Source organism: Rhinoderma darwinii, chromosome 1 (genome assembly GCF_050947455.1).
Source record: "Rhinoderma darwinii isolate aRhiDar2 chromosome 1, aRhiDar2.hap1, whole genome shotgun sequence".
Classification (NCBI taxonomy): Eukaryota; Metazoa; Chordata; class Amphibia; order Anura; family Rhinodermatidae; genus Rhinoderma; species Rhinoderma darwinii.
The window spans coordinates 72,887,867-72,907,892 of NC_134687.1; the positions used below are offsets into that span (position 1 = coordinate 72,887,867).

Genomic DNA, 20,026 nt, shown 5'->3' on the forward strand with positions numbered 1-20,026 from the left:
CTGTTCTCTATATAGTCCCCTATATATAAGGCCCTCAACACTGCCCAGAGTTGCCGCTCCATCCTCCAGTGATGTAGTCCTTCTCCAGCGGAACGATGCAGCGGCGCGATGACGTCATTGCGCCGACTGCATTATCACTAAAGCGCCGAATGGCGAGGCATTCTGTGCCTCACGAGGGCAGCGCAAAGGCTACTCAATTGTATCCGCTTCCTAAAGATGTGGATACAATTGAGTGCAGGGGAGCGGTCCCGGTTTCCCGCTTCACCTGGTTCTGTGAACCGGATGTCCTTTTAACAACCGGTTCGGAAGAACCGGGGTCAACCGGCCGGATCCTACCCCTGGTGGCGAGGGTAGTCGTCCGGGTCTCTGCCTAGAGCGGAATCCCCACAATGCTATAACCGGGGATTCAGCCGGGTTCTGCCGGAAGGTGGATGAAGCAGCACCGTTCATCTGGCCACAATAGATAGGATGTGGCGCCGGATCTCCCTGGGAGCTAGAACCAAAAACGCTACAGGTAACTTTTTGGGATCCGGCTCCCAGGGAGGTACGGCGCCACAACTGATGTCCCCTGTGCCAGAACAGATCCCATAGAAAGCTATGGGATCCGTTCTAGCATCAGTTTGCCTCTGGCTTTTCTTCAACACGCCGGAGGTAAACTGAAGCGGACGCCGGACATATGTGAACGGCCCCTAAGGGTGCACTCACATATATCCGTTGCATCGGCATCCGTTTTTTTTTTTGTCCCTCAAGTGATTACAACTGATGCAAAAATGTATCATTTGCCATCAGGCTTTTTCACAATTTTTACTACAGAACCATCAGTTGTCATCGGTTGTCATTAGTTGTCATCAGTTTTTTTAACATCAGTGTTTACCACAGTGGTCCACCAAAAAGGTAGTCTAGGGTCTGAAAATGTGCCAATTTTATCAGAGTGGTGCATAGCTTGTGATCGATTGGATACATGATAGATTAGATTCTTGTTGTGTACCATGTCAGGGCTCTCCTTCTCTGCTATGGCCTCAGCGCTACGCTGAAGTCTGACACACAGATTGTAATGTCACCTGTGTCATATTCAGTGCAGCGCCAAGGCCGGCACCAAGAGACAGAGAGCCCAGAAGGCAGCAGCTGTCCGCTGACCTCAGATCAGATCTTCGATGCAGCCTTGTGAGCCTTCAAAAACACTAGCCCTAACTCCTGGGAGTAGCTAGCTTTTGGCGCCTTTACAGCTACCCAATTCCACCCCACATCTCCTACCCACCCCACACCACGCTAGGATTGCTGTTGTTTCTATTCACACACAACAGTGTTCGGGTGTCGGCCGTCTAGGTCCGTTTTTATTGGCTGTTTTGTATCCGTTCCGTGTCGGTGTTTTACGTTTTTGACAAATTTTTTAAAACAGATGCATTTCATGTGTAGATAATGAAACAGTGCCCCCTGTATATAGTGCCACCCCCCCCTGTAGATAATGCCACAGTTCCCTCTGTAGATAGTGCCACACTGCTCTCTGTATATAGTGCCACACACCCCCTGTAGATAATGCCACAGTGCCCTCTGTATACAGTGACACACAGCCCCTATAGATAATGCTGCAGTGCCCTCTGTAGATAGTGCCACACACCCCCCTGTAGATAAAGCTGCAGTGCCCTCTGTATATGCCACAGTACTCCCTGTAGGTAATGCCAGACAGCCCCCCTGTAGATAGCACCCACTCTAAGGAAATAAACCCAACCTGGTCCTATAAATCAGATCTGGAGGAAGAGTATTTAATATATGGGCTAAAATTGGCATAAAAATGTTTGCATCTAAGTTGAGAAGGGATATAGGGCGGTAATTGGATGGGGAGAGTGTGTCCTTATTCTGTTTAGGTAATTCAGTGATCATAGCATCTAAGAATTTCACCGGCATTGAATGGCCTCTGAACAATTTGTTACAAAATCTTGTAATATATGGTGATAAAATAGAACTAAGTTTCTAATATTTCAGGGCCCGGTGCCTTACCTAATTTAAGATGTTTGAGAAAATCCTTGACTTCCTCTACTGATATCTCCTTGGTTAGAATGTCTTTAGCGTGGGTAATGAGTCTAGGAATGAGAAGGGGAACTGTGCGCTGGATTGTAAAACTTGTGGTAATACTCTTTAAAAACTTTCTATACAGTCCTTGCCAAAACTTTTCAGACTGACACAAATTTTGATTTGCTGCTTCCGTTTTTTTTTTTTTTGGTGCCAATTTGCATTATCTCTAGATTGCAATTCATCTCATCACTCTTCATAACAAAGTTCTTCCTGCCATGAAAATTAACTTAATCACAAAAACCCCGTTTCCACTGCATTTCAGCCCTGCCTCAAAATTACCTGCTAACATTATTTCAGTGATCATCCCGTTAGCTCAGTAGAAAGTGTTACCGAGGACAAGGCAATGGATATTACTCTGTCATGCTGATTTGAATCGATTGCTACTAGAAAAAATTGTCTTCTTCTGTTAACCATGGTTACCTCCAAGGAAACACATGCAGTCATCATTGCTTTGCATCAAAAGGTCTTTACTCGCAAGGACATTGCTGCTTGTAACATTGCCCCTAAATCAAGCATTTATCCGATCATCAAGAACTTCAACGAGAGAGGTTCAATTGCTGTGAAGAAGGCTTTAGGGCGCCAATGAAAGTCCAGCAAGTGCCAGGGCCATCTCCTAAAGGGGATTCAGCTAGGGGATCGGTTAAACACCAGTGCAGAGCTTGTTCAGTATTGGAAGCAGGCAGGTGTCAGTGCACCTGCACGAACAGTGAGGCGAAGGCTTTCGGAGGCTGGCCTGGTGTCAACAAGTGAAGCAAAAGAAGCCACTTCTCAAGCAAAAGAAGCCACTTCTCAAGCAATAGAAGCCACTTCTCAAGCAATAGAAGCCACTTCTCAAGCAAAAGAAGCCACTTTTCCAAGAAAAAACATCAAGGACAGACTGAGATTCTGCAGGAAGTACAGGGATTGGACTGCATAGGACTGGAGTAAGGTTGTTTGATCTGAGGAGGCCCCCTTCAGACCGGGACATCTTGAATATTGATTGTGCAGAGAAGAAAAGGTGAGCGCTACAATGAGTCCTGTGCCAACAGTATAGCATCCTGAGACCATTCATGTGTGGGGTTGCTTTTCATCCAAGGGAGTGGGCTTACTCATAAATTTGCCTAAGAACACTTCCGTGAATAAAGAATGGTATCTAAACACCCTCCAAGAGCAACTTCTCCCAACGATCCTTGAGCAATTTGGTGATGCAAAATGCTTTCTCCTGCATGATGGAGCACCATGTCACAAGGCAAAAGTGATAAGTGGAACGGTGAACAAAACATTGAAATTTTGGGTCCATGGCCAGGAAATTCCCAAGATCTCAATACCATTGAAAACCTATGGTCAATCCTCAAAAAGCGGGTGGATAAACAAAACACTGAAATTTTGATAAACTCCAAGCACTGATTAGGCAAGAATGGGTTGCCATCAGTCAGGATTTGGCCCTGAAGTCGATATCTGGCATGCCCGGGCGATTTGTCGACGTTTTTAAAAAAGTAGGGTCAATACTGTAAATATTAGATATTTGGATAAACTTGATGTATTCGTCAAAAGTTTGAAAACCTATGAAACTCTTATAATTGTACTTCAGTATACCATAGAAACATCTGACTAAAAGATCTAAAAACACTGAAGCAGCAAACTTTGTGCCAGGACTGTTAAATATCTGGATTAGTGGTGGTCCTATCCACTTCAGTATGGATTTTATAAACGTTCTTCAGCCTCTGTCGATCCCTCAGCTGTTGGGCAAGTAACCTATCAGGCTTATTTGCCCATTTATTGTATCTGGACTGAGTCCGCCGTATTGCTTTTTTAGTATGATCTGTCAAAACGGCATCTAATTGGAGCTTGTTGTCTTTGATCGCTTGTCGGAGAAAGCGACTGAGCATGTTCAATTTAATCAGTTTGAGTTCTAGGTCCCTCTGGGCTTGTTCTGTCCCGCTTCACCTTGGTACCCAGTGATATAGAGCCACCTTATTGACCTTATGCCAGTATATTTTTAAACACACCCCAAAAGGTTACAGGTATTTAAAAAATCTCCATTAAAAAAAAAAACACGTCAAAATACCCGTTCATGAAATACCATGTAAAAAAAAAAATGTTTTTGACGCAGGTTACGCATCTGCTTTTTCTGCCCTAAAATAACTCCATGTGAACAAGTAAAATGCAATATTTTAGTAATTCTCCACGGATTTTCTATTACATTTTTTTTCTTCCATCGTTCTGAGTCCTTTGCATTCATTGCAGTTACTAGAGCCTCAGTAATTGGCTTGTTTTATCTGCGGGTTCAACATTGGCAGTTCACTGGGCTTTGCAGCAGTAAAAACATGTGCGTGGACAGTAAGTGCTCAGTTAGAAAATAGGCAGGCAGGCAAGAGAAATGCCGGAAGAAAGATTACTACTTGTAACCCCCCCCAGCTATGTTACTGAACATTATCTCTCTACATTTTACCTTTAAGAATGTATAAGAAATATGACTCTTCCAGAATAAGAGCAGAGGAAGAAGCTTTTTCAAGCAAGAGGTGCCTAGAATGGTTTTATGAATATGCAGGTATGGTCTCGCTTTTTTTTTAATACAGTTATACATTTAAAAATGTTTTTTTTTTTTTTCTCATAAGTCATAGATGCATGGGAGAAGATTTGTCGGTGATCGCCCACTCATTTCCAAAACAATAGGTTTCTATAGAATTATCCCTCTTTCTAAATGTATTATTCCTGGCGCTTAGCTGATTGACAGATGTCTGGCTTATGAAAACCCCTGTAATAAACTGTTATTGCCAGGGGTAGCTGCCAGCGCCTGCACATTTCTGGGGAGGGTTACATGGCCCCCATTGAAATGAAGGCACAACCATGAAGTAGATAGGGCATACCCGAACCCTTTTAAAGAGGCTCTGTCACCAGATTTTGCAGCCCCTATCTGCTATTGCAGCAGATAGGCGCTGCAATGTAGATTACAGTAACGTTTTTATTTTTAAAAAACGAGCATTTTTGGCCAAGTTATGGCCATTTTTGTATTTATGCAAATGAGGCTTGCAAAAGTACAACTGGGCGTGTTGAAAAGTAAAAGTACAACTGGGCGTGTATTATGTGCGTACATCGGGGCGTGTTTACTACTTTTACTAGCTGGGCTTTCTGACGAGAAGTATCATCCACTTCTCTTCACAACGCCCAGCTTCTGGCAGTGCAGACACAGCCGTGTTCTCGAGAGATCACGCTGTGACGTCACTTCCCCAGGTCCTGCATCGTGTCAGTCGAGCGAGGACACATCGGCACCAGAGGCTACAGATGATTCTGCAGCAGCATCGGCGTTTGCAGGTAAATCGATGTAGCTACTTACCTGCAAACGCTGATGCTGCTGCAGAATCAACTGTAGCCTCTGGTGCCGATGTGGCTGACACGATGCAGGACCTGTGAGTGACGTCACAGATCTGCACTGCCAGAAGCTGGGCGTTCTGAAGAGAAGTGGATGTTACTTCTCATCAGAACGCCCAGCTAGTAATAGTAGTAAAAACGCCCCGATGTACGCACAGAATACACGCCCCGATGTACGCACATAATACACGCCCAGTTGTACTTTTGCAAGCCTCATTTGCATAAATACAAAAATGGTCATAACTTGGCCAAAAATGCTCGTTTTTTAAAAATAAAAACGTTACTGTAATCTACATTGCAGCGCCTATCTGCTGCAATAGCAGATAGGGGTTGCAAAATCTGGTGACAGAGCCTCTTTAAGTCCCATTGGTACTGCTTCGAGATCTGTTAATGAAAATCTGACCTAACAATCTAAGCAAAGGCCCATTGAAATCAGTGTCCGTTTTATTAGAACTTGTTTTATTAAAAATGTGTTCTGTTCAGCACTCTATAGGTCTCTTTCATTCATGAAACGATGGTGGTACAACTTCACCAATATGATATTCTCATATGTATCTATGACCTGTTGGAAGATCATTTTGACAGAACTATCCCTTTCATTTCAACACCTGTCTAGCATTGCAAAATCACCTCTTCACAAGTTTGGTTTGTGAGTAGCATCCTTAAAGGGGTATTCTGGCTAAATCAATTACAGTTAATCTTACTACAGTTCAAAAGTTGGCAAATTTCTTAATTTGACTGGCACACTGGTACAAGAACGGGATGGGAGAGTGAACTGATTTATGCTACATCATTTGTCAGAAGAACAACTAACTACATACAGCTCAATATTTGTGACCATGGAATTTGTGATAAAATTGTCTACTTCTTTTTACAGGAACTGATGACATAGTAGGTCCAGAGGGAATGGAGAAGTTTTGTGAAGATATTGGTGTAGAACCTGAAAATGTAAGGCTTATTTTTTATATTAACTTGTAATTAAAAAAACAATCAAAAAAACAAAAACCATATAGTTATTTTACTAGTTACGGGCTTTGTGTTTTCAAATGAGTTTAAATAAGAGCAGGCGATCTATCTGACATCAGCCATCATTCTGAGAGGCTACAAAGTGGAAGCCAGCATCTGCTCTAGTTTTTATAAATGTCCCCCAGGGTCTGGTAAACAGAAAAACATGCTGTTTTTTAATAATCTAGATATCCCATTAGCCATGACGATCGTTTTAGCTCGACATTGTCTTCTTTCATGGACTGTCTTTCACATGACTGGTATGGTGATTTTTGTAACGCCAGTTTAAAGATCCTCCTATAAATAGATGAATGGGTGAATGGAGAAAAAGGATCTGTAATGGCGCTGCTACGCGGTAGGACGAGGAGAAAACACGAAGAATCGGTTCTATAACAACGAATTTTAATTGTACAAGGTGGCTACGCGTTTCAATGCCGCGTAGCAGCGCCATTACAGATCCTTTTTCTCCATTCACCCATTCATCGTACCAAGCGGTTACCTGTGTAAACCGGTTCGGATCTGGCAGCAGCACCTGTGGACCTCTAATGCGAACTACCTTTGGCTATTTGGTGAGCATGGTTTTTTATTCCTTCACCTGCCTATCTTATTGACCTACACCATGTGGCGCCGTGGTTTTTGCTCTCGATCTCCCTATAAATAGATAGAACAATTAATTCATAGCATATGTATCTAACCGATAGGATGGCTAAGCATTCCTTTCATATAAAGGGTTGTTACGAACATTAAAGGCTATGTACACCCTTTGAATTTTTTTTATAACCCTTTCCCTTTGCTAATATGTCTATTTACGTCAGGAATGGGTATTTAAAGATGGCGCCCACTCAGAAGCAGAGCGGGTGCCATAGCCGCCGGGTCTCTGCTGTGTTACACAGCTGGGACCCAGCGGCAATGCTTGCGATCAAATAAATTTCTGGTCGCAAACATTTAACCGCTCAGATGCTGGTGTCAGATGTGACCACCGGCATCTGAGGGTTTTTTAATGCCCCTTTCACTTTGGGGCCGGTCACCTGCTCTTGCATGGCGAGATCGCGGTAGCTGGTGTACTCCCATAGCAGCTGGGAGCCTTGTGAACTCTCCCAGCCCTGCTATAGGAAGATTGCTATTGAGATCTGCCTGTGGCAGGTCTCAATAGCAATGCAATAATTTTGCCATAGACTGCAATATTGTGATATTGCAATTTTATGGCATAAGGGATCTAATGATCGCAGGTTCAAACCCCCCTAGGGGGGGCTAAATAAAAGTTTAAAAAAAAGTAAAAACGTTTTTTAAAAAAAACATATAAAAGTAAATTTAAAAAAATAAACTAATACATTCGGTATCGCCACGTCCAAAAATGCCCGAACTATAAAAGTATTTATCCAATACGGTGAACGTCGTAGCGGTAAATAAGGTCAAAATGGCAGAATCCCAGTTTTTTTGCCACTTCAACCCCCACAAATTTTTTTTATAAAAAGTGATCTAAATGCCAGACATTCCCCCAAATGGTATTAATGAAAACGACATCTTGCCACGTACAAAATGTCGCCTTACACGTCTCTGTACACAGAAATATAAAAAAAGTAACATTTTTTTAAAGGTACTAAAACATAACTAAAACTATAAATCACCATGATCGTACTGACCCGCAGAATAAGGGTATGTGCACACACACTAATTACGTCCGTAATTTACGGACGTATTTCGGCCGCAAGTACCGGACCGAACACAGTGCAGGGAGCCGGGCTCCTAGCATCATAGTTATGTACGATGCTAGGAGTCCCTGCCTCGCTGCAGGACAACTATCCCGTACTGTAATCATGTTTTCAGTACGGGACAGTAGTTCCACGGAGAGGCAGGGACTCCTAGCATCGTACATTTGTATGATGCTAGGAGCCCGGCTCCCGGCACTGTGTTCGGTCCGGTACTTGCGGCCGAAATACGTCCATCAATTACGGACGTAATTAGTGTGTGTGCACATACCCTAAAGGTAATGTGTCATTTTCACCGTACATTGAACACCGTAAAAAAGAAACCCATAAGTAAAAGGCGGAACTGCTATTTTTTCCAATTCCACCCTATTCTGATTATTTTTTTTTCCAGCTTCCCGGTACATCTCAAAAAGTAAAAATGTATTTTTAATAAAAAATATTTAGAAAGTTGCACCAAACACACTGATAGACATTTTTATTAAAGAACAAAAAAACATACATAGCCTTTAAGACAACCCCTGGCGATTATGTGCTTTGTAGGGCATATGGATGTCATAGATGAAGGGACCCCTCCTTGGCCAGTGGCTTTCCCAGGTGACCCAGCAGCCAAACTCATGGCCATCAGCTCAGCGGGTAGGAACCCGCTGAAATAACTCTTTTAATAAGCTGATGTTGAATAGCGCCCTCTAATGCAGTAGTATAAAAACAACCACTAATATAAATCCAGCATAGATATTAAAGGAAAGTAATTCACATTCAAAGCTGTCACCTCATGTGATGTTATTTTTTTAGTTGGGTTAATTTTTTTATATTTGTTCCCTTAAGGGCAAAGTGAGGGATTGGAGGCGTTCAGGCATTTGATTAATTGGTTCCCTTGTGTGGTTACGGAAACTATTCTATAGGCAGCCACTCATTGTAAACTTTTACTATACCACAGGTAGTTATGCTTGTTCTAGCCTGGAAACTGGATGCACAAAATATGGGCTACTTTACCTTACAAGAATGGTTAAAAGGAATGACTTCCCTACAGTAAGTGCATATTTATTCATGGTGTGTTAACATATTACCTACTACTCTGCGTTTACAGTACAGTCACCTAATGCTTGTATTCATTTTATTTATATATATATATATATATATATATATATATATATATATATATAGTATGTATATGTGTGTGTGTGTGTGTTAAAATGTGGATAGCGCCCCCCGTCCCTCTAACCGATGATTGATGACCACTGCATAACTGCCTTTATATGCAGCGGCCATCCATAGTTAATAAGACGTAGCGCCCTCATGAATACAGTGGACTTTGGTGGATAACTAGGATTTTGCTGTATTCTTTCTTAGCGACTATTAACCAAATGGCACAATATATTTTTACTGCCATTTGTTATATTTAATATAGCCCAGCAGACCTGTTTGGGTCAACGTATTCTAATGACCGATCTGCTTTAAAGGGTCACTCCGGTCAAAAACGAAAGAGTCCGCTTTTCATGGCTCTACGAGCCTCGAAGTTTCATGTACATGAATGGTGCCGTTACAGAGATCGCCTGGTGTCCCCTACTAGAACACAGCTCAAGCCTGTACTGCCATGACAGAGCAGCGCTGTCCTGAACCGCTTGGGTGTCGGTGTAGACAATATACCCAAACAGAACCGCATAGTTTTACAATAATGACCCCCCTCCCCCTGCAGGACACTAATAGAACACCAGCGATGATGGGTCTTGTGGAAATCCCTAATTTTTTTTTTTAATCAGGCTCAATGACGCATCATTTCTAACTGCCAGTTTTACAATGAGTATTAACCGTAAACCGCAGGAAACACAAAGACTTTATTATGTAAAAGTAAGAAACACAAATAAACATGTGATGGCTGATTTTTCATTTTTGACCAGAGTGATACTTTAAGACCGTGAAGTATAATTTATATTCCAGTGCTTATTATTGGAATAGGGCCAGTTCACTGGCTTTTCTGCGGCATTTTTCTCCAAGGATGATAAATTCGTTACCCAGTGGAGTTTTCTATGAACTATTTACTAGATTGTTTGTTAATATCGGGGCATTTTTTGATCACTTCCTTTAGTGCAATAGTGGCGAGACTCTCCATCGCATCATTTCTAGCAGGTCCTTACAGTGTAACTGCTTGTATGAAACTGTCTCACATTGCAACAGACAAAACTCAGATTGTGCATTCTCTTTCAGATGTGACGCCACTGAGAAACTTAGGAATACTTTGGATTACTTGAGATCTTTATTAAATGAGCCAGCTAATTTTAAACTTATTTATAGATATGCTTTTGATTTTGCACGGGTAAGTAACATTTTTATTAGATAGGTCATATTGGAGCTACTTGTGCAAAACTGCAATATAATGCAGAGTTTCACTAGATCAGAAGCCTAAGACTGAGCGGAGATAACCAATAAGAAAATTCCTCTGATAAAGAGAAACTGAGTTTTACGTACTTTTCTATGACTTTCTAAAAATCTGACACCAGATCCCAATGGTGTTGGATTAAATAAATGTAACGGTATTTTTAATAAGGAATGTGTGTACATTCAGCCAATTTAATTTGTAAAGGTTATTAAAGCATTTGTTTTTCTTAAAGGCATATTTGAATGTTAGGATCATCTGAGATATTAATCAAACGTGTCAAAAGATCCAAAATGTTGGAGTCCAGGGGCTAGGACCATGACAATGTCCTGGACGAGCAGATCCCTATGTTAATTCCCAGTGGGGAAATTTAAGGGAATCTATCAGCTGATCTGACCCCCCCATAAGGTAGTGATCACAAAAGCAGTTTGTGTTTGCTCTGATAATGTAAGCATACCTCAGAAAATGATGTTTTATTCATACACGCGTCGCATGCTAATGAAGCCTAAAGAGTCCGGCAGCCATTCCTTATTCAGGGCAGTGCCCTGGTTTATTGGTGGCAAAGCACATCTCCCAAACCCCCTCTGCTCCGCTCTTGATTGGCGTTTCCTGCAAAGGACTAGAATGATGCAGAAGCAAACCTAGGGACGTTAAAAACTGCTTTCCCCAAGACCTATTCAGCATTCTTAACACCTTATGGAGGGGGGGGGGGGTCACATCTGCTGACCAATTGCCTTTTGGTTTTTCTGTAACTGACAAAATAAGCATCTGGACTTGTTTGATCAGGACATTGGCCACCCTGACTTCTGGTGCCCTATTGATGGAACCCCCTTTTATTTTGCAAAAAATAGATTTACATTAGATCAGACTTTATTCCGGTATATTCAGTCCATATAATAGTACTTTGTACTTGCTGGAGAAGTCGCTTCTTGTAAGTAATACTACACGTACTTTACTATTGGCTACTGCTATTACATCTCCAATTGTATAAGAGGATGGCAGGTTCAGCTGTGTGCTTGTGATGTTGTTTCCTTATTTCTTCGAGCCTGTTCTCATTTTTATGTAATGTTATGTTCTAGGAAAAAGATCAGCGGAGCCTAGATATGAATACAGCAAAGTGTATGTTAGGGCTCTTATTAGGAAAAACATGGCCTCTGTTTCCAGTGTTTCATCAGTTTCTAGAGGTATGGTACTGTTCAATCTACTGTCATTTACCAAATGTTGTAAAAGTTTTCACAAAGATTAAAATAATATAAATAAGTGCAAAAATAAGTGCATAGCTTTTGAGCTCTACCATCACCTGTACATTCTCAGTCTCTCTGAAGTCTGCGGAGCTGCTGTAGGGGGCACTGTTGTATTTCCCATTTGCATAAATGGTGAGCTTGTCTTGAGACATTAAATAGATTCTAGTGTTCACAGCATTCACTTCAGATATTGCTCCTCACACATGGTTTACATTTTTACTGTTTTTATGAAAAGCAAGAACGGGTCCCATAGACGGTAAAAAGGTAATCACCACTTCTGTACAAATGTAAAACCAGGGCACAGACAATAGAGTGTGATTTCACGTCATCTATTTTTTTTGTTTAATGCTTATAGAAACTGATGATGTACACTACCGTTCAAAAGTTTAAGGTCACTTAGAAATTGCAAGAAAAGCACAGTTTTTTTCAATGTAGATAACATTAAATTAATCAGAAATACACTCTATACATTGTTAATGTGCTAAATGACTATTCTAGCTGCAAACGTCTGGTTTTTAATGCAATATCTACATAGGTGTATAGGGGCGCATTTCCAGCAACCATCACTCCAGTGTTCTAATGGTACATTGTGTTTGCTAACTGTGTTAGAAGGCTAATGGATGATTAGAAAACACTTGAAAACCCTTGTGCAATTATGTTAGCACCACTGTAAACAGTTTTGCTGTTTAGAGGAGCTATAAAACTGACCTTCCTTTGAGCTAGTTGAGAATCTGGAGCATTACATTTGAGGTTTCGATTAAACTCTCAAAATGGCTAGAAAAAGAGAGCTTTCATGTGAAACCCGACAGTCTATTCTTGTTCTTAGAAATGAAGGCTATTTCATGCGAGAAATTGCCAAGAAACTGAAGATTTCCTACAACGGTGTGTACTACTCCCTTCAGAGGACAGCACACACAGGCTCTAACCAGAGAAGAAAGAAAAGTGGGAGGCCCCGCTGCACAACTGAGCAGCAAGACAAGTACATTAGAGTCTCTAGTTTGAGAAATAGACGCCTCACATGTCCTCAACTGGCAGCTTCATTAAATAGTACCCGCAAAACGCCAGTGTCAACGTCTACAGTGAAGAGGCGACTCCGGGATGCTGGCCTTCAGGGTAGAGTGGCAAAGAAAAAGCCATATCTGAGACTGGCTAATAAAAGGAAAAGATTAATATGGGCAAAAGCACACAGACATTGGACAGAGGAAGATTAGAAAAAAGTGTTATGGACAGACGAATCGAAGTTTGAGGTGTTTGGATCACACAGAAGAACATTGGTGAGACGCAGAACAACTGAAAAGATGCTGGAAGAGTGCCTGACGCCATCTGTCAAGCATGGTGGAGGTAATGTGATGGTCTGGGGTTGCTTTGGTGCTGGTAAAGTGGGAGATTTGTACAAGGTAAAAGGGATTTTGAATAAGGAAGGCTATCACTCCATTTTGCAACGCCATGCCATACCCTGTGGACAGCACTTGATTGGAGCCAATTTCATCCTACAACAGGACAATGACCCAAAGCACACCTCCAAATTATGCAAGAACTATTTAGGGAAGAAGCAGGCAGCTGGTATTCTATCTGTAGTGGAGTGGCCAGCGCAGTCACCAGATCTCAACCCCATAGAGCTGTTGTGGGAGCAGCTTGACCGTATGGTACGCAAGAAGTGCCCATCAAGCCAATCCAACTTGTGGGAGGGGCTTCTGGAAGCATGGGGTGAAACTTCTCCCGATTACCTCAGCAAATTAACAGCTAGAATGCCAAAGGTCTGCAATGCTGTAATTGCTGCAAATGGAGCATTCTTTGACGAAAGCAAAGTTTGAAGGAGAAAATTATTATTTAAAATAAAAATCATTATTTCTAACCTTGTCAATGTCTTGACTATATTTTCTAGTCATTTTGCAACTCATTTGATAAATATAAGTGTGAGATTTCATGGAAAACACAAAATTGTCTGGGTGACCCCAAACTTTTGAACGGTAGTGTGTGTGTATGGGAATGTGATGTGTTCTAGATAACAAAAGTCTGGCTGTCAATCCCGTTGAGCATGAATTTTACTGACTAATGGAACAAAAAGTAAGGAGCTAAAACCCATTACTAGCCTGGTAGACCGGCACCATTGAAGATAAGCAGTCTATGATGCTGTCTACTATAGAGTCAGACAGTGGGATTCTCGCATGTGGAGCTGTGCCTGTGCTTTCTAATGAGGAAATACTGTGAGGATTGAAAACACCTGGGAAAAAAACACCTTTGCATTCTATTGAAATAAATGGCAGGCAATTTCGACCGTTTTTTTGTGCTAATTGTGACATTGTTTCTGCATCAAAATCCACGCCAACAAACTCAGTGTAAACTGACTAAGGCCTAGGGACAGCTAAAGTATCTCTACAGTGTGAGGACCCTGCAAACCACTCGAAAAATGACAGCTTCCTGGAATGGGATATTGGGTATATCGGGATATCTGCAGTCACAATGGAATTTTCAAGTTTTGAATGCATTTAGTCTTTAAAGGTAATGTGTCGCTAGAAATTTTTTTATTTTTTTTAGTTAAACAGTTAGTGTATAAGTGATTAAACATTGTTCTAATTTTTTTAATTTTTTCACGAGTCAGGAAATATAAATTAGAATCTAATTTATAACATTTCCCTGTGCTGGTCACTAGATGGAGCAATTCCCAAAATTGCAGCATTGCATGTGGTAAAGCAACCACATTGATTTATGCTGCAAAATTTGAGAAGACTCACTCGCTCTAGGGAGCTCACAGAATCCCCCCCTCCCTTATTCTGGCTAGTGCCAGGAGAAAGGAGGGGATTGAACGGTCAAACCTCCTACACTGTGTGTCGCCATTTTTTTTAGCTAACACACAGTGTAGTAGGTTTACATACACTAGTAAACACACAATAAAACACGTACATACACCGACCTAACTTACCTGCTCCTGCCGCCACCGCTCCCTCCGGTCCGTCTGCTACCTCCGCTCCAAGTGCACAATTCCGAAAGTCGCGACCGGAAGTAGTAATCTTACTGTCCGGCCGCGGCTTCCGGTCCACAAGAAAATGGTGCTGGACGTCACTCGGCTGAAGACCTTCAATTTGGACTGTGTGGGAGTGGCGCATGCGCCGTTTCCACACAGACGGCGTACAGCATAGTGGATGGAACGGGCCCCGTTCACATTCACTATGGGGCTGTATGTGCCGTATTCCATGTCTGTGTGTGTCGTTAATCGACACATACAGAGATGGGAAAAAAAATGGCAGCCCCCATAGACAAGAAAAAGTTAAAAAATAAAAAAAAGTAAAACACAAACACACAAATAAATAAAACATTTTTTAATAAAACATTAAAAGCAAATTGATATAAAAAATATTTTTTTCGTGACACTGGTCCTTTAAGAAATTAGAGGGGTTGTCTCATGAAGACCACCCTTGTCCCATATGCCCTATAAGGGCATATTAACATAGAGGGGAGTACCCTGTTTTGGATGTTCCTCTAAGCGACAGAACAAAAAGCCTGTCTGAAGGAGCATCTCCCGTTTTGGTGGGCCAGAGCCATCCTGGTATTACAAGGGCAGCCTTTTATCTAAATGGCCCTCATGTAATACTACATTTTTCCGGCAGTGGCCGCTGAAGGGAAAATACCTGGCTGACCGCAGCTTTCCAAGGCAAAACAGCTTGCCTGGAGTCTGACTTGGCCTCAGGTGCTGCATTCTGAAAGGGCTTGATGAGACGTCCCCTTTGGGTATGGTCAGGGATTATCTGCAGATTTTTCACAACGGATTTCATTTAGAAAAAAATCGGCTGAGAAAACGTGCAGAAATTGACCTGTGGGGCTTAATATTCTGCTGCATGTTCATTTATGCTGCAGAATCGTTACACTTTTTTGCGGTTTTTCCCTATTGAGCGTACAATGGGTGGTAAAAGCAAATGTTCCGATTTTTGTGGCGGCTGCTAAAATCGCAAATCTGGAAGAGGAAAAAAAAAAAAAACAATTTTTATGGTCACGTTGTTAGGAATTATGTGTCAATTACACCTCTTTCCTACGTTCTGATTCTGCCTATGGGGCTAAGATTTCAGGCTATTATTGCCAAGCACTGTGTCCAATTTTGATCCTTACAATCTGTATTGCATACAAGACAGAACAGTACCGGTATAGATCACTATAAATTAACATACATGCCCTATGTCATGGTTTTATGTAAAATCCAATGTTCTGGAGTACAGAGCCAAAATCATAGAACAGGAGGATATGAGATGGGAAACAGGTGGTAAGGAATATTTCAGCTATAGTAAATCTGTACCGCCGTATAAAAACATTTCTATGTACACTCTTCTAATACAGAAAAGAACTGCTGGGAAACCGTTATTTAGTTCTAGCTTGACCAGACATTTCTCACAGATTTCAAATCGTCGACATATAAACTGATGTGTTACCAGCTCTGTCTGTCGCATGTCTTGTCTGTGCTGCTTGTAATTCCAGGTACTTCTACAGTGTCACTTACTAAATTATCAATGTTTATTTGCAGCAATCCAAATACAAAGTTATTAACAAGGACCAATGGTGCAATGTTCTAGAGTTCAGCCGCACAATTAACCTTGACCTCAACAATTATGACGAGGATGGGGCTTGTGAGTATAAAACAATATTATTAGTAGTTGTAGTGGTAGTTCCTCCTTTATTATCCACAGGATAGGTGATAAATATCTGGTCGGTGGGGGTCTGACTGCTGGGACCCCCACCGATCACGAGAACGGGTTTACCTTGCCGTTCGTGGGAGCCCCATAGGAATGGAGCGGTAGTGCGCATCCTTGGCCACCACTCCATTTATTTCTATGTGGCTGCAGAGCGCTATCTTCGGCAGTCCAATAGAGATGAATGGGGCACCCGGCAAGGTAAGCCTGTTCTCGTGATCAGTGAGGGTCCCAGCGTCTGGACCCCACCGATCAGGTATTTATCCCCTATCCTGTGGATAATAATGATTATGGGAAAGCCTCTTTTATAGAAGATCACCTGTAACTGTTTTATGAGATCAATGTTGGCTTATACATCTTATATTCAGTAGTCCATTAAATCACGTGTCTTGAAGTTGTTGTTTTTTTGGGGGGGGGGGGTAATTAAATACAATCTAGTTTTAAGGGGCTTGCTCCCCCATTTGATGGGGAGCCACTGAACTCAAGGATATCGTTTTCTATGATTTGATTAATTTCATGTAAAAAGCTGTTTATGTGCTGACAGGGCTGCTTTAACATATCTGAACAAGTCTATGGTGTGGATCTTGTAGAATTGTACAGTAAGAACCAGTAACAGACCAGTCACCGTACATAGGTAGCTGCTAAATTATTTTTAAAGAGCCGTGCAGTGTTTAGTTACTCACGTCTGATTCAGCAATGTGGGATATATATATCTAAGGATGAACCGATGGATCCTGTAACTAAACCAAAGAGCCCCCACAAACACACACACAAACACACACACACACACACACACTAACGCAAGTCTGCAGGATCCCTATCCAACCAAGTCTAATTAGCTAACCATCATTTTGTGATCGAAAGGGATCGGTTCAACTGTGAGCTCCAGACAGATTGTCCATCACTGAGCCTATCACATACAAGGGGTGGGTGGCCCATATCCATAATGCTTGATACCCCTGTAGTTCTGTCCCTGATATTCATTATATATTAAAAATACGAAACCGTAGAAAGTTACTAAATGCCGACTGTAGAGACAGCTCAGAACCTGCAATGGATGACAGAGCTGTATCTGCTTTACACTTTACATCTTTACTATACATTTTAATCTACTTTTCTCCTCCCCACAGGGCCAGTATTGTTGGATGAGTTTGTGGAATGGTATAAAGAAAAGCAGATGGCATAATAGATCCATTATGCATTGCAGCTGAAGAGTCATTGTTAACACACTTGCGTCAACCATTAGCCATAAATTGCTGTTTGTATCAAATGCATGTTGCTTATTTGCACAGTATATCGCTCCCGCCGGGTCCCCCGGTGTGTTAGCTGTTCGACAGGCCTGGCTTTATGTGTAGCACTGTTCTCTTTACAGGCTGCTTTGCATTTCGTATTTACACTTCAGATTGGTGAAAATGCCAATGTCCTCACTGTGATACTGTGTATATTGCTGTTCATTTTTTTGTATATGCCTGTACATAAATGCTTATCTTAAAAATTTTGGTTGGTCACATGAGTTGTACAAACGACTTCCTCCTATATCGGTTGCATTTTTATTTTCTTCTTTTTTTTTCTAACAAAGCTTTGTTTAGTTGTAAGGAATACCAGTTGGCGTTATCAGCCTCTTCATAAGTTAGAAAGCATCCACACTATATCAAAGTCCTTGAATTCTTCTCTTCTTTCAAGTTGTTCGTAAAACATGTATAACTAAGAAACAGCCGACTAGAATAATAAAGTAAGCTGGGTGTTGCACCGCGACACAAGGCAGGGAATGTATCATTACATTACTGGGCAAATGTTTTGGGAAAGCTTAGTAACAGCCCCTGTAGAAACTGCAATGGAGTCCATATTAAATGTCAGAAAGTTTGGCCAGAAAGAGACATAAAATATGTAGTATTACATGTCGACCATATAATACATTGAATGCTCTAAGGCCTCTTTGTCATTGCGCTTATATCTCTCCGTTTGATGTCTACCCCGAGAAAATGCTCCGGTTGTATACGTTAAACAGAGACTGTGGCGGATGCCTAACAGGGGCATCTGTCACCCATAAAAGTCTATAGGTGACGGATGCAACTGTCAGACATCCATCACAGACACCCGTCACCTATAGACTATTATGGTAACCGTTTAAGGTATATGTTATGAAAAGCTATTGAAAATGCCTTTGACTTATGCGACAGATGCTGTGATGTATGCCATATAGTAGCATACAACACTGATATAGTCCCATGTTAAAAAGATGTATACTGTGTGGTATACATTTTTTTGTTGGATGTCCCTGGATAGAATAGTGTAGTCAAATATTCTATTTTATCCAGCAAAAAAACTATTTCCGACATATATTGCCCAATGGAGGTAAAAAAGGAAGCCCTTTTTCCCCTCTATTGGTATAATGGAAGCCTTTGGCTATGTTTGATGTATGTGCTGGAAGCTTTCCCAATGCATTTGGGAAATCTGCAGGGGAAATGCAGTGTTAAACTGAGCCTAAGAGGGAGGGGTCCTGAGTGGAGGACTCTCCTCTATGACGTCCAATTGAACTTCTTTCTATTTTGTGAGACAACCCGTTTAAGAAATCGTTATCAGCTTGACAGATGAGAATAAAGCAAGGATTTAGATTTTAGCAAAAGTTTTTGTTTCCAACTTATTGCATTTTTTGCACTGTATATTTTGCTGTTGTGGCACAAGGTGACACTGAATCTGTAGACCTTTGGATAATAGAAATCTGTATTTTTGATCTGTGCGATTGGTGACTGTTGTCTTTTGTATTGATCTTGTTGCTGTCATAAGGTTAAGGCAGCTATTTTATGAGCCGACCATTTAATCCGCCTCTGGGTTCATTAGGAATCAAAAAAATCTCTAAAGCTAGCCAAAGACATGAGAAAACTGCCAGACTATGGCTGGGTTCACACCTGCATTGGTGTGTTCTGTTGTTCTGCTCTGTCAGAGGTGCAGAAGAAGGGAATAACGAAACCAACGGAATCCATTGACTTTTTAATGGGTTCCGTTGGGGTTTCCATAATTTCACCGGACACACTAGCGCAGCGTGCTGCGCTATTTTCTCCGGTAAACTCCAGCAAACCCTGGTCTGTGACTGAGGCCCCCAACAGAGCCTTCGACGCATATGTGAACATTGACCAGCGTCATTTAGGCGGAGTATCGACTGCTAAACACTTTATTATGGGAAGACAAAAGAGTACTGGCTGAAAGAGCTGACGCATGGCATGTCCTCATTTTCCATGAGAATGAACTACAAGTGACACCCATGCTGTGAATTGCCAACAAAAAGCTCGTATCTATGGCAATTTTAAGAATGATGCTTTTATATGTAACAAAGTTACCTGGATTACATTTGGTAATTGTCTAGATTACCAGAAAACCGTTGCCCAGGTGGAGTGAATGCAACATTGCAAGTTAAAGAATGACTACCGGCTGGTTGGGCTTGTACAGTCCACTTAAGCCGCTCAGGTGGGACAGTAAAATCCCTTTAATATCCACAGGTTTCTCACAAAAAACAAAATTAACTTTTAAACGGGTTCATTTTATATTGCTCTAAATCCATTTATGACCAGAATCTGTCAGTCTTGTGACTCC

The 20,026-nt window shown here is 41.6% G+C and overlaps 1 protein-coding gene across 2 annotated transcripts in view; it reads left to right on the forward strand.

The window, feature by feature from the left end:
* DCUN1D4 (defective in cullin neddylation 1 domain containing 4) overlaps window positions 1–19,175 on the forward strand; it is a 71,310-nt gene extending 52,135 nt beyond the window's left edge. For both annotated transcript variants that reach the window (XM_075859643.1, XM_075859647.1), the window contains exons 5-11: window positions 4,512–4,603; window positions 6,302–6,372; window positions 9,076–9,167; window positions 10,344–10,452; window positions 11,592–11,696; window positions 16,270–16,372; window positions 17,566–19,175. In XM_075859643.1, the coding sequence (XP_075715758.1) occupies window positions 4,512–4,603; window positions 6,302–6,372; window positions 9,076–9,167; window positions 10,344–10,452; window positions 11,592–11,696; window positions 16,270–16,372; window positions 17,566–17,621 (628 nt within the window). In that variant the 3' untranslated portion in view covers window positions 17,622–19,175. The remainder of the gene's footprint in view (window positions 1–4,511; window positions 4,604–6,301; window positions 6,373–9,075; window positions 9,168–10,343; window positions 10,453–11,591; window positions 11,697–16,269; window positions 16,373–17,565) is intronic.
* The last annotated feature ends 851 nt before the right edge of the window (window positions 19,176–20,026 follow it).